General features: G+C 39.9%; 2 protein-coding genes across 14 annotated transcripts in view; one reads left to right on the forward strand and one right to left on the reverse strand.

The window, feature by feature from the left end:
- Window positions 1-15,332, forward strand: part of SLC17A1 (solute carrier family 17 member 1) — a 240,792-nt gene that overhangs the window by 167,075 nt on the left and 58,385 nt on the right. The gene's annotated exons all lie outside the window — the stretch shown is intronic.
- The window catches only part of SCGN (secretagogin, EF-hand calcium binding protein), a 52,392-nt gene that overhangs the window by 3,795 nt on the left and 33,265 nt on the right, over window positions 1-15,332 (reverse strand). For 5 of the 6 annotated variants that reach the window (XM_059880447.1, XM_010818499.4, XM_010818501.4 and 2 more), the window contains 4 exon segments: window positions 8,746-8,801; window positions 4,124-4,169; window positions 3,819-3,878; window positions 2,745-2,813 (listed from right to left, as the gene is read on the reverse strand). In XM_059880447.1, coding sequence (XP_059736430.1) covers window positions 2,745-2,813; window positions 3,819-3,878; window positions 4,124-4,169; window positions 8,746-8,801 — 231 coding nt within the window. 6 annotated transcript variants of the gene reach the window in all.

Genomic DNA, 15,332 nt, shown 5'->3' on the forward strand with positions numbered 1-15,332 from the left:
TAATTACTGTGTACATACTTTGTAGCTCAAGAGATCAGCTCCTATAAACTGCTTTTGTATTACAGACCACAATCTGACCCAGTCCTTAGAAACCAGCTATCTCAGGTTGTCTGGTACTAACATGGAGAAGTTCCAATAGCCTCACAGAAATAGAGTGGCAAGGACAGAAATGATGGGGAGACTCTGATTTCCCATAGGGGCAATATGAGTCCATTAAAAAGTGAGACAGACTTCTGCTTCCACCTCAGATTTTTAGATGGTCTCAAATTTTTTCCTTCAATTTTCTCTAGAGAATTACCTTCTCTGCTCTGTTGCTGGTTTAGGTTTTACTTCCGTGGTCTCACATTAACCTTTGGAAGCCATTGCCAAACCCAGAGACGGCTGAAAGACAATTGAAAGAGTCTAAGGATCTGAAGCCTCTGGGCTCGACAGGCAATTAGGGGCAGTGGCTCCACTAGAGAGGAGGCCACACAGCTCTGGAAAACAGGTTCCCAATCCCATTTATTCTAAGCAAATTAAAACTCCAGTTAGACAAGGCCTTCTGCTGTGCAGCTTTAATGTCCCATAAAAAACTGCTCACTTTCTATGACAGAAATCATTCTGGTGTTACATAGATAATGAGTGAAATGGGATTTTTCCCTTAGCAATCAGCATATAAAAGGCAACACCACACCAACACCCAGCAACTGTTCTGACTGTGCGAACACTGGTGAAATCTCCGACAGGAGCAACATGTGAAGGGCACAAAGAAGGGGCAAGGGGCCAGTTGAGTGGGATTAGTAAGAGTTAGGAGTTATCCTCATTAGACCTCAGAAATAAAAAAAAGTCTCATCCATACCTGCTTAACTACAATATGTAAACTTTCTGGAGATTTATGCTGAAATCAGTATCTGGGCATTTTTCCACTGCAAAACCCCACAATTCTAATCAGATGTTTAAGAAGGTCTGAGACTCCAAAAACAGTTAATAATTGTTGCTACTCTAATTTATTGCCATCTAGGCCAATCAAGAAATGATCCTTGTGTCCTATACAAACCTCAAAAGCAATCCCTAAGGATATTATGCCTAAGGTCACAAAGAGTCGGACACAACTGGGTAACTGAACTGAAGGATATGAAACTACTAAATTCAGTGGCTACACAGTCCCATAGAAAAGCACCCACGTAAGAATTGAAAATATCTGGATTTTTCCTGGATCATGCAGCTAGTCAATACAGTTCATCAGGATCTCAGAGGAGATTACTTTTTCAAACATTGTTTACCCTACATGGAACAGCTCTGAGATGTAGATATGATCTAAAGTACATAAATCCCAACCACTGCAATGCCTGCCTAAATAAAATAGCCATCTTAGGCTAGGTGTTAGAGCAGCCTGCTGCAGGGTTGGGGGCACTGAGTGCAGCGATGCGTGCATGGGACCTTTTGAAGGAGGTTGCCATTATCTTCATGACCTCCACCATAGTTTGGTCTCAGGTCAAACAACAGGAGGCAACACAATCCTGCCCATCAACAGAAAAGTGAATTAATGATTGACTAGGCATGGCCCTGCCCTTCAGAACAAGACCCAGTTTCCCCCATAGTTAGTCTCTCCCATCAGGAAGCTTCCATAAGCCTTTCCTTATCCAACAGAGGGCAGACAGAATGAAAACCACAATCACAGAAAACTAATCAACTGATTACATGAACCACAGCCTTGTCTAACTCAATGAAACTATGAGCCATGCTGTGTAGGACCACCCAAGACGGACGGGTCATGGTGGAGAGTTCTGACAAAACGTGGTCCACTGAAGAAGGGAATGGCAAACCACTTCAGTATTCTTGCCTTGAGAACCCCATGAACAGTATGAAAGGGCAAAAAGATAGGACACTGAAAAATGAACTCCACAGGTAGGTAGGTGCCCAATATGCTGCTGGAGAAGAGTGGAGAAATAACTCCAGAAAGAATGAAGAGGTGGAGCCAAAAAGAAAGCAACGCCCAGTTGTGGATGTGACTGATGATGGAAGTAAAGTCCCATGCTATAAAGAACAATATGGCATAGGAACCTGGAATGTTAGGTCCATGAATCAAGGGAAATTGGAAATGGTCAAACAGGAGCAGTCCCCTGGTGTTTAAAAAAAAAAAAAAAGGTGGGGCGGGGGAGAAAATCCCAAGTATGGAATTTATTATAGGAAATTAAATGTTTTAGTTACTCTAGTAACCAAGTCCATAGGAGGAAGACTTTCTGTAATCAAAAAATAAAACAGCAAGGTGCTTCTTTGGTAAAATGGATGACTCTCAAATGATGCTAACAAGAAGCTCCTATGGGGGCTTCACTTAATTGGAACTACAAATGATCTCAAGAGAGGAGAGATTTATTGGGTTTCACAAAGCTTAATGGCTTCCCAGGTGGTGCTAGTGGTAAAGAATCTGCCTGCCAGTGCAGGAGACATAAGAGACACAGGTTTGATCCCTGGATCAGGAACATCCCCTAGAGAAGAGCATGGCAACCCACTCCAGTATTCTTGCCAGGAGAATCCCATGGACAGCAGGCTACAGTCCATAGGGTTGTAAAGAGTCAGACATGACTGAAGAGACTTAGCACACATACACAGATGATCAAAGTTTGTTAAATAGGCTGCATCCCTAGATTTTCTGCATCATTTCTCTTTGGCCCTACTGATTCCCCCCAAATAAACAATGGAATCAAAACAGCAGGCCCAATTCCTGATGAGAATGATCTGTCTACACAGTCTCATGAAGTCACCTGGACAAGCTCCATCATGTCTTTGACAAACCCATCCACTTCTGGGCCTTCTAGGGCTCCAGTTTTACTCTGAAAGATGAAAGGTCCAATCAGCCAAATATAATTTTAAGTTAAAAAGCTTAAAGAATAAATTACACAAGTAGACCAAATCAGTATTCTTTTGTGACTGCAAACAAGTTTGGAAATGGCCTGTTCTAACATGTTGTTCTAACAGTAGTCTTTAGTTCCTTACTGTGACAAATAGCATTAAAGACTATACCAACTTTATTTACTTCCCAAATACCAGGACTCAGTTCAGACTAGTGCTAATTACACGTTCATTGACCCTTTGAAGGACATATTACCATTTTAAGATTTTGCTTTATGATATAGCAATGATTTAATTATTATCAAAACACATTTTAAATTCAAGAGGCACTAGATTGAGTGAGCATATTAGAATTATTATATGGTTCATGTATAAAATATTTTTTACCCATTTTATAAGAATGCCTATAAAAGTACAATACATATTAAAATATTTCAGTATTTTACTTTCTTCTCTAAAGTTTCAGTTATGACAGGTTATCCATTTTCTTCAAGTTTTTTTAATCCTGAACCTTTAACATATCATTTAAAAAAAAATCCATTTCCTTAGTGTGTTTTACCAGACACTAGTACAGTAATTGCTATATGCCAGGAACTCCTCTAAGAGCTTTACAAACATGAATTCACTTTCCCCCTATTTCTTTAGATTGGGTGTGGTTTTTTTGTATAACTATTTGCTTTTGTATCTGAGCATACTAATATAGAGACCAAGAAGGAGAAACTTTCTTTTAGTTTGGATATAAGGCACAGAAAAAAAGAAAAAACTACTTTATTCTCTTCTCCATCAATACTCTTATGTCTATTTTTACTTAGTTCTCAAAGTTTTACTATAGAGAGGCTAAGGGTGCCTTGACGTAGCAACACACATGTGTGATTGCTGTTCATTACACAAGGTTAGGGTCTGCGAGTAGGATGACACCACATAGGGACTAAACAAGCTTCCTACCTAAAGATGGCCAGCATAGTATATCAAAAAGGCACACTTACAACATCATAGTGAGCAAAGATTTTCTCAAAGTCCCTTTTTCTTTCTTCAGAGGAACAGGCCTGTGTATGGAGAAAGTAGTATGTCAGTCAGTAATGTGAAACTTCTGTGGTACCATTCCTCCAGGGTCTTAGGCAACTTTTATAAACTTTGAGTCAACAATCCTTAATCTCTTTTAATTCCAGCACTGAGCTTTGTCAGTCTCTAAACGGAAGGTAAGAGAATTACATGCCCATCTTCCCTCCCTCTGAAATCTGTGGAGAAACATAAATGATACAAACCCATCTGGAGAAGTGTCACTACTTACATCCATTTTAAATTGGAGAAGGAAGTTTTCCTGAAGAGCCAGAATCCTAAACAGGAAAAAACCCAAAAACAAAAAATGTAATCCATGTGATGATCTTTCAGCTCTCAATTAGAAGTAAAATGTATAATTCAAGTGTGAGGAAAGGACAGGCAATTTCCAAGTTATATTCTGCAGAATAGGATATGTGCTTGGAAAACAGGAATTTATACAGTACAAAAATTAAAGAAGGGAAAGACTTTCACAGGATTTAGTAGTCACCGTAGACATTTAAAAACTCCAGCAAGATTGCAGGTACAAGGTCATATGCAAAATTCAGTTTTTCTATATATTAGTAATGGCGAATCCAAAAAAGAAAGCAAGAATACCATTCCACTTATAACAGTATCAAAAAGAATAAAATTCTTAGGAAAAAGTATAAGAGACCCTTAGACTTAGTGATTTTTTCCAACATTGATCTATAGTTTTCAAAAACGACCTAAATATTATTGCAGCCATGAAATTAAAAGACGCTTGCTCGTTGGAAGAAGAAAAGTTATGACCAACCTAGACAGCATATTAAAAAGCGAAGACATTACTTTTCCAGCAAAGGTCTATCTAGTCGAAGCTATGGTTTTTCCAGTAGTCATGTATGGATGTGAGTTAGACTATAAAGAAAGCTGGGCACCAAAGAATTGATGCTTTTGAACTGTGGTATTGGAGAAGACTCTTGAGAATCCCTTGGACTGCAAGGAGATCCAACCAGTTCATCCTAAAGGAAATCAGTCCTGGGTGTTCATTGGAAGGACTGATGTTGAAGCTGAAACTCCAATACTTTGACCACCCAATGCTGGGAAAGATAGAAGGCAGGAGGAGGAAGGGACGACAGAGGATGAGATGGTTGGATGGCATCACAGACTCAATGGACATAAGTTTGAGTAAACTCTGGGAGTTGGTGAGGGACAGGGAGGCCTGGCGTGCTGCAGTCCGTGGAGTCGCAAAGAGTCAGACATGACTGAGCAACTGAGCTGAAATATTGAAGGACATCCATGATCAGGAATTAGACTTAATATTGTTAGGATGGCAATATGCCTCAAATTTATCTGTATATCCAACACAATTACTATAAAAACCCCAGGTGCCTTTTTTGAAGAAATTGATAATCTGATTTTATAATTCATGTGGAAGTGCAAGGGATTTAGAATACCCATAACTATCTTGAACAAACCTTTGAAAATCATTCCTGATTTAAAGACTTACTCAAAGCAACAGTAAGCGAGATAAGGTGGAGTGTACAACATAAGATGTAGCACTATCATAGGGATAGATACGTGGATCAATGGAATAGAAAGACAGTCTAGAAATACACCCATACATTTATGGTCAATTGATTTTTGCCAAGGTCATTGAATGGAGAAAGAATAGTTTTTAAAGAAATGGTGTTGTGGCAAATGGATATCCACATAGGCTCCTACCTCATACCATATATAAAAATTAACCCAAAAGGTATCAAAGGCCTAAAAGTAAAAAACTTAAATAATAAAACTCTTAGGAAAAAACATAAGGATAAATCTTCAGAAGCTTAGATTTTTGCAGTGGTTCCTATATATGACACCTAGAACGGAAGCAACCAAAACAAAATTCTGTAAAATTAAGCAAAATTAGATAAATTCAATTCAGTTCAGTCACTCAGTCGTGTCCGACTCTTTGCGAACCCATGAACTGCAGCACGCCAGGCCTCCCTGTCCATCACCAACTCCTGCAGTCCACCCAAACCCATGTCAATTGAGTCAGTGATGCCACCCGACCATCTCATCCTCTGTCGTCCCCTTCTCCTCCTGCCCTCAATCTTTCCCAGCATCAGGGTCTTTTCAAATGAGTTAGCTCTTCGCATCAGGCGGCCAAAGTATTGGAGTTTCAGCTTCAAAATCAGTCCTTCCAATGAACACTCAAGACTGATCTCCTTTAGGATAAACTAGTTGGATCTCCTTGCAGTCCAAGGGACTCTCAAGAGTCTTCTCCAACATGACAGTTCAAAAGCATCAGTTAGATAAATTCAGTTCAGTTCAGTCACTCAGTCGTGTCTACTGTTTGCGACCCCATGAATTGCAGCATGCCAGGCCTCCCTGTCCATCACCAACTCCCAGAGTTCACCCAGACTCATGTCCATTGAGTCAGTGATGCCATCCAGCCATCTCATCCTCTGTCGTCCCCTTCTCCTCCTGCCCCCAATCCCTCCCAGCATCAGAGTCTTTTCCAATGAGTCAACTCTTCGCATGAGGTGGCCAAAGTACTGGAGGTTCAGCTTTAGCATCATTCCTTCCAAAGAAATCCCAGGGCTGATCTCCTTCAGAATGGACTGGTTGGATCTCCTTGCAGTCCAATGGACTCTCAAGAGTCTTCTCCAACACCACAGTTCAAAAGCATCAATTCTTCAGCACTCAGCCTTCTTCACAGTCCAACTCCCACATCCATACATGACCACAGGAAAAACCATAGCCTTGACTAGACAAACCTTTGCTGGCAAAGTAATGTCTCTGCTTTTGAATATGCTATCTAGGTTGGTCATAACTTTCCTTCCAAGGAGTAAGCGTCTTTTAATTTCATGGCTGCAGTCACCATCTGCAGTGATTTTGGAGCCCCAAAAAATAAAGTCTGACGCTGTTTCCACTGTTTCCCCATCTATTTCCCATGAAGTAGGCCTCATCAAAATCAAAAACTTTTGTTCTTCCAAGGATACAATCAAGAAAGTAAAAAGGGAACATATACAATGGGGGGAGAAATTTTGCTAATATCTGATAGTATCCAGCATATGTAAAGAATTGCTACATATGCTACAAAGAATTGCCACACATTGCTACGTATTTTAATTTCCAATAAAAGGAAAATTAACCCAATTTTAAAGTAGGCAAAGGATCTGAATGGACATTTCTCCAAAGAAGATGTACAGATATCCATGAAAATATGTACAAAATCATTAGTCATCAGGGAAATACAAATCAAAATTACAGTGAGGAACACACCCACTAGGATGATGCCAACAATCAGTGCTGGTTAGAATATGGAGAAATTAGAACCAAACCTTCGTACAGTATTGGTGGGAATGTAAAATGGTGTGTCCACTTTGGAAAGCTGTTTAGCAGTTTTTCAGAAAAGTAAGCACAGAACTACTATATGAATCCCGAATTCCACTCCCAGCTATATAACCAAGAGAATCAAATACTTATGGTCACACAGAAACATTACAAAGGTGTCCATAGCCTCATTATTCATAATAGCTAAGTAGTAGAAGAAATAACCTGCATGGTCATCAACCAATGAACATATAAACAAAACAGTATATACATACAGTGAAATACTATTCAGGTATAAAAAGGAATATCGATACATGCTACAGCATGGATGATCCTTGAAAACATTATGCCAAGTGAAATAGCCAGACACTAAAGACCACGTATTGTATGATTCCATTTATATTAAATGCCCAGAATAAACAAATATATAGGAACAAAAAGTAGATTAGTGGTTGCCAGGTACTGGCGGGAGAGGGGAGGAGATAATAATTCTTAATGTTATGCAGTATCTTTCTGCCTTAGTGAAAATGTTCTGGAATTAGGTAGTGGTGATGGTTGAGCAACCTTATGAATATACTAAAATACACTGAATTGTACACTTTTTTAAAGGGTGAATTATATAGTATGTAAGTTATATTCAATAAAAGTTACCTATTTCTCTTTTCTGCATAATTTCAATTGTACTTCAGTGGAATTGAGTCAGTTTCAAAAGACTAAAACCTTGCATTTATGTTGTATTTATAATCATGAGTTTATATATAGCGAAAGGTAGAAAAAATATAACAATTTGGAAAATTTTGCTTCTCTAGGTGTCCAGGGTAGAGAGAATTAAATTAAGCCAAATAGAGAGTAGAACATCCTGGGACTCAGCAAGGAATACTGTTCTCATCTATTTGTTGACATCATATTTTAGAGTTTTTAGACGTTTTTTTCCTTTGGAAAGAAGCTTGTATATAGAGTAATAGGGCTTCATTTCAGAATTAGGGATAGAGAAAGAAGATTCCCATGAATAAATATTTTAGGACTTTTTTGTCATTGATTTTGTTCCTTATTGCTGCTGTAACAAATTACCATAAACTTAGTAGCTTAAAACAACACAAATTAATATCTTATAGTACTGGAACTCAAAAATCTGAAATGGACTTCACTGGTGTTTCACGGTGTTGACAGGGTTGTATTCCTTATGGAGGTTTTAGGGGAGAATCTGTTTTCTAGCGTTTTTCAGCTTCTAGAAGCTGCCTGCATTCTTTGGCTTATAGCCCCTTCCTCTACTTCAAAGACAGCAATATAACAAATTTCTCTGTGATTCTGATCTTCTGCCACCTCCTTCCATGTTTAAAGGACCCCTGTTATCATATTGCATCCACCCAGATGTTTCAGAATAGTCTATTTTAAGGTCTGTTACTTAGCAACATTAATTCTATCTGCAACCTTAATTATCTTTGCCATGGAACATATGATATTCACTGGTCCTGGGAGATCAAGTCTCACCTTTCAGAAGGGAGAGTGTGCTGTCATTAAACTCCTAGGAATGTGTTTCTGAATCTTTGACACCACTTCCATGCTACTTACCTTGCCAAGTCATTAAGATCCAACCGGCCATCTTTATTTTTGTCAAAGATCTTCATCTGGAATGCAGAAGGGGAAAGGACTGTAAGAAATACGTGTAATGGGAATTCATTTTGAAAGTCATTAAAGTGCTTTGCTAGTTTGTTCTTCTGATTATATATTTAAATTGGCTGAAGCTGACTCATAGGGTCTCTTCCTACAGAGGATAGAAGAAATATTTTTTCCATGAAGGCAAAAGTAGCTGAGGAGGATATGATACAGGAGAAAGTCTCCCTCTATAAGCCTCAGAGGACTGTAGGAAGGAAGAGAGACAGTGAGGCAGAGATGAGAGTGAAGTAGACAGATGTGTGAGCTCACTCTACTGGAAAGGGGTTCTGGAGGGAGAAGGGCACCGCCTACAGAAGGACAACACTGAGTGTGGAGAGTTGCTGTGGCTTCGCTTTCTCTGGACACTCTGAGATCCCAAGGATTTGGATGCTGAGTCAAGGACTAGTAGGCCTTCCATGGAGGCAGCTGAGTATGAGATGGTGTGGGTCAGAGGATGGGGGTGGGTCACTGAGTCAGCAAGCTGGAAGGAGGGTGTGGCAGAGAATTAGTGGTCTGCATTCAGCAGGAATTAAAGGATGGCTTCAACCATGAGCATCTGCAAGGTAGCAGCAACTGTGTGGTCAGGAGGCATCACCCTGGAAACCAGAGCACTGTATCCAGGGACCTGGACTCCTCCCCTTCACCATGAGGTTCTCAGGGCCACTTTTCTCTCCTTACCCACCTTGATGTCATTTTTAGAGAAGGGTCTGGCCAAGAAGTCTTAAGATGCCGAGCTCTTCCTTACTCAAAGAGGCTGTTTAAATTTATTAGATCAGACTAAGTTTTAAACAAGATAGGATTAAAAATTAAAATGGGGAAGACCAGATTGGTTTAGGCAAGGTAGAGGAGACACATTTTTTTACATATCTAAGTTGTACTAGGAGTAGATTTTGTGACTTAGCAACATTTTGGTGGTGTAGGATATTTCTAAATATATCCTTATGAAAAGGCTGTACAGGGAAGAAGCAGTGAGATAATCTGAGGATAAATCTAACAGATTTTTACATTAAAAGCATATGAGTCCTTCCTTCATCTTTCCTCACTCTCGAAATCAAATTTATTTTTACTATTTGAAGTGAATTTGAAATCCCATTCTCCCCAAACCTTGGCATCACAAATGTGCATTACAAAATTTATTAAAACACAGAAGCCATCTTGAAAAGATAGAATAGTTGCTAATCTGGTTATATGAATTTATCAGGATTTTCTTCCTCCCCAAATTCAATTACAAAAAGATCTCAGAAAATGACCAATTTATAAGACGGAGGGGAGAGTAAGCTCCTAGTAATTCATGATCTCAGTAACTGAGAAAGTTGTTTGTAAATAGGTTTGTACTAACTCATGGAAGTACATTTGATGAATTTTGAATGTTTGGCAATTTCTGTGGCAGGCAGGGGACATAATAGTTTCTTAATTTTTAAAACTCTAATAGTGAACTTTTGTAGAGCAGCCAACACTTCATATTTTATTTCATTTAATCGTCACCACATTCTTAGAAGAAATAGATGCATGCCATACAGGCAGGGAACTGGAATTTAGCAAGATTAATTTGTCTAAGAAAGTAGTAAGATTTGAATCCAAGCTTATCTGTCACAAGAACTCTTTCCATAAACCAGGCTCTTAGCTTTACAGGCTCTGGACTTCTCATGGTTAATGTAGTACATGCTTTATTTTTGGTTATGAAAGAAAACATCTGGTGCCATAGATTATGCCAGAGATGTGGTATTTACTTTTTCTGATTGCCCTTCTTTCTGTGAGAAAGCAAAAAAAAAAAAATTCTGTTTATGTGAGTTTCCCTCTGACCTTTGTGGACATTTGCTCATGGTACAAGTCGCTCATGGAGGGCTTTGGTGGTTCATGGGGGTGGCAATGGGGACAGGATTCCATTCTGGGGACTTCCCTGGTGGTCCAGTGGCTAAGACTCCCATGTTCCCAATGCAAGGGGCCCAGGTTCAATCCCTGATCAGGGAACTAGATCCCACATGCCACAACTAAGAGTTCACATGCTGCAACTAGATCCCTCATACTGCAAGTAAGCCCCAACAAGGCCAAACAGTAAAAAAAAAAAAAAAAAAGATTCCATTTTCATCCCAATGTTTTTCAGTACTAAGTACACGAAAGGTTCTATAAAGTCTCTAGAAATGGAACACAATGACTTACTGACACACTCCTTAAAATTCTGTAGGCCAGCAGGTCCCCATCTTAGGCAAAAGACCCCTCAGAGTCTGTAGTTATACCCAGCATTCTCCTAAGATTGAATAATAGCTTTATCTTAATTTTTAAGATCCATATAGATGCCATCTGGTGGGGGTTTAGTCATTAAGTCGTGTCTGAGTCTTTGTGACTCCATGTACTGTAACCCACCCAGGCTCCTCTGTCCATGGGATTTCCCAGCCAAGAATACTGAAGTAGGTTGCCATTTTCTTCTCCAGGGGATCTTCCAACCCAAGGATCAAACTCATGTCTCCTGCTTGGCAGGTGGATTCTTTACCACTGAGCCACCTGGGAAGCCCCAGCAGATGCCATAGTGATTGTAAAATACAAATTCATTTAAAGCCATTACTGGGTTAATCATAACTTCTTACCAGAAACAAGAGATCCAAGGTATGACTACAGTCTATGAATTTTTTTTAACAATTGTTAATTGATAATTTGAGATAGAGTGCAAGGTCAAAAATATGTAGATAGTTCAGAGCAAAGAGTACAAAGTAAAAGTCTTTCCTGTCCTTATTGTAGAGATAATTACCATTCATAGACTGTATCCTTCCAGAAAATTTTTAAACATTTTAATATACCTCTCAATTTTTTTTTTTGGACAAATAGGACCACATTCTATGTATTATTTGCAACTTGCTTTTTAAGCAATATTTTTGGAAATCACTCCTTAACAGGTGTTTTTGTTTCTTTGTTTACTTAAAAACAGATTCTCATTTTTAAAAAGTCTGAATATTGTTGTCATATACACTCTCAAAAAGGATTTAGAGCCCCTTCCCAGGTTACTAAGTCAAGAATTGTATGTTGAATAATTGGGCTTCCCTAGTGGTTCAGCACTAAAGAATCCACCATCAATGCAGTAGACACAGGTTCTATCCCTGGGTCAGGAAGATCCCCTGGAGAAGGAAATGGCAGCCCACTCCAGTATTCTTGCCTGGGGAATCCCATGGACAGAGGAGCCTAGCAGGCAATAGTCCATGGGGTCGCAAGAGAGTCGGATATGACTGAGTGACTAAAGAACAGCAACAGATGTTGAATAGTTACCATGTGTCTAACAACATGCAAGGCACTATGAGAGACTCTCAAAAATCACTAAGGTGGTACAGGCTTTTAGGAGCTTACAATGTAATTGGAGCAGCAAAAATGAATATCTGAAATAAGATTCAGCATTATCTCCTTGACACTGAGACAAAGAAACAGAACAATGTGTTAGAATACTGAAGATACTGAGAAAGGATATGGGACTTCAGATAAGTCCCGAAGGAGGGGCAGCTTGAAAGGTGGAGATTCACTGGGCTGAGGAAGATCCCCAATGAAGCAGGTCTGTGGGGGAAGGTCAGAAGGTCAATCCTGGATATGCTAGGTTTGAGAGGCATATTGGGCATCCAACTGGAGACATACATTCAAGTACGTGCAAGCAGCTCAGAGAAGTACTCTCAGTTAGAGCTATAAACTGGAGGAGGTCACCATTAGCTGCTTTTTAAAACCATGAGACTGGGTAAGGTCACCAGTAGCATAATGGTGGACATGGAGGAGAAGAGATTTCAAGAGAGCCTGGCAGGGGAGGGATAAATTTGGATTGGAGTGTGAAATAGACACACGACTGTATATAAGTTGAGAGCTCCAAAGAATAGCAAAGAGAGATAAGAAAGCCTACCTTAGTGATCAGTGCAAAGAAATAGAGGAAAACAATAGAATTGGAAAGACTAGAGATCTCTTCAAGAAAATTGGAGATACCAAGGGAGCATTTCATGCAAAGATGGGCTCGATAAAGGACAGAAATGGTATGGACCTAACAGAAGCAGAAGATATTAAGAAGAGGTGGCAAGAATACACAGAGGAACTGTACAAAAGGGATTTTCATGATCCAGATGATCATGATGGTGTGATCACTCACCCAGAACCAGACATCCTGAAAGTGAAGTCAAGTGGGCCTTAGGAGGCATCACTGTGAACAAAGCTAGTGGAGGTGATGGAATTCCAGTTGAGCTATTTCAAATCCTAAAAGGTGATGCTGTGAAAGTGTTGCGCTCAATATGCTAGCAAATTTGGAAAACTCAGCAGTGGCCACAGGACTGGAAAAGGTCAGTTTTCATTCCAATCCCCAAAAAAGGCAATGCCAAAGAATGCTCAAACTACTGCACAATTGCACTCATCTTACACGCTAGTAATTCTGACATCTCCTCCATGTCAAAATTCTCCACGCCAGGCTTCAGCAATACGTGAACTGTGAACTTCCAGATGTTCAAGCTGGTTTTAGAAAAGGCAGAGGACCCAGAGATCAAATTGCCAACATCTGCTGGATCATCAAAAAAGCAAGAGAATTCCAGAAAAACATCTATTTCTGCTTTATTGACTATGCCAAAGTCTTGGACTGTGTGGATCAGCACAAACTGTGGAAAATTCTGAAAGAGATGGCAATACATCATCAGGTATACATCATCAAGACCAACTTACCTGCCTCTTGAGAAATTTGCATACAGGTCAGGAAGCAACAGTTAGAACTGGACATGGAACCACAGACTGGTTCCAAATAGGAAAAGGAGTACATCAGGGCTATATATTGTCACCCTGCTTATTTAACTTATATGCAGGATACATCTTGAGAAATGCTAGACTGGATGAAGCACAAGCTGAAATCAAGATTGCCAGGAGAAGTATCAATAACCTCAGATATGCAGATGACACCACCCTTATGGCAGAAAGTGAAGAAGAACTAAAGAACCTCTTGATGAAAGTGAAAGAGGAGAGTGAAAAAGTTGGCTTAAAGCTCAACATTCAGAAAACTAAGAGCATGGCATCCAGTCTCATCACTTCATGGCAAATAGATGGAGAAACAGTGGGAACAGTGACAGACTTTATTTTTTGGGGCTCCAAAATCACTGCAGATGGTGACTGCAGCCATGAAATTAAAAGACGCTTACTCCTTGGCAGGAAAGTTATGACCAGCCTAGACAGCATATTCAAAAGCAGAGACGTTACTTTGCCAACAAAGGTCCGACTAGTCAAGGCTATGGTTTTTCCAGTAGTCATATATGGATGTGAGAGTTGGACTATAAAGAAAGCTGAGCGCCGAAGAATTGATGCTTTTGAACTGTGGTGTTGGAGAAGACTCCTGAGAGTCCCTTGGAGTGCAAGAAGATCCAACCAGTCCATCCTAAAGAAGATCAGTCCTGGGTGTTCATTGGAAGGACTGATGTTGAAGCTGAAACTCCAATACTTTGGCCGCCTGATGTGAAGAGCTGACTCATTTGAAAAGATCCTGATGCTGGAGAATATCGAAGGCAGAAGAAGGGGAACAACAGAGAATGAGATGGTTGGATGGCATCACCGACCCAATTGACATAAGTTTGAGTAAACTCTGGGAGTTGGTGATGGACAGGGAGGCCTGGTGTGCTGCTGTCCATGGGGTCGCAAAGACTCGGACACGGCTGAGCAACTGAACTGAACTGTATGTAAAATAGATAACGAATAAGGACCTACTGTGTAGCACAGGGATCTCTGCTCAGTATTCTAATGGCCTATATGGGAAAAGAATCTAAAAAAGTGTATAACTCATTCACTTTACTGTGCATCTGAAACTAACAAAGCATTGTGAAAAGTGAAAGTGTTAGTCACTCAGTTGTGTCCAACTCTTTGCAGTCCCATGGACTATATCCTACTAGGCTCCTCTGTGCATGTAATTCTCCAGCTAAGAATACTGGAAGGGGTAGCCATTCCCTTCTACAGGGGATCTTCACAACTCAAGGATAAAACCCCAGTCTTCTGCATTGCAGACAGATTCTTTACTGTCTAAACCAACAGGGAAATCAACTATATTCCAATAAAAATTCAAAAAAAAAAAAAGCCCAGTTGTGTCTTAGGTTGGCTTGGATCAGAGTCCTAGGGAAGGAAGCAACTGGAAGTTAGATGCTATAATCCAGGCATGAAGGACGAAGAATGAGAGCTTGGACAGGGTAGAGGATGGGGATATTCTCTTTGTGTGACACATTCACAGATTTCATTGTTTTTGCAAAAGTTCACATTCCATGCTCTAATTAGGTATATGAGTTTAGTATGTCCCACATGTATAAGCTTACATTTTTAAAAGCTCAATATTACCTAATAATATTCTATTCAGGCAGCTAATCCTCCCCCCTGCCAGGTGCTAGCAGCCCCTCTTAATTAGGTGTCATAATTGAAATTTGTTAATAGTTTCCCTCCTTGTACAGAACACTAATTAGGAGTTTAGGTGAGACAAGGTTGCAGACCTTAGCTCTTCTCTTCTGATTGGATGTTCTGCCTTGACT

This window comes from Bos taurus, chromosome 23 (assembly GCF_002263795.3).
Source record: "Bos taurus isolate L1 Dominette 01449 registration number 42190680 breed Hereford chromosome 23, ARS-UCD2.0, whole genome shotgun sequence".
NCBI lineage: Eukaryota > Metazoa > Chordata > Mammalia > Artiodactyla > Bovidae > Bos > Bos taurus.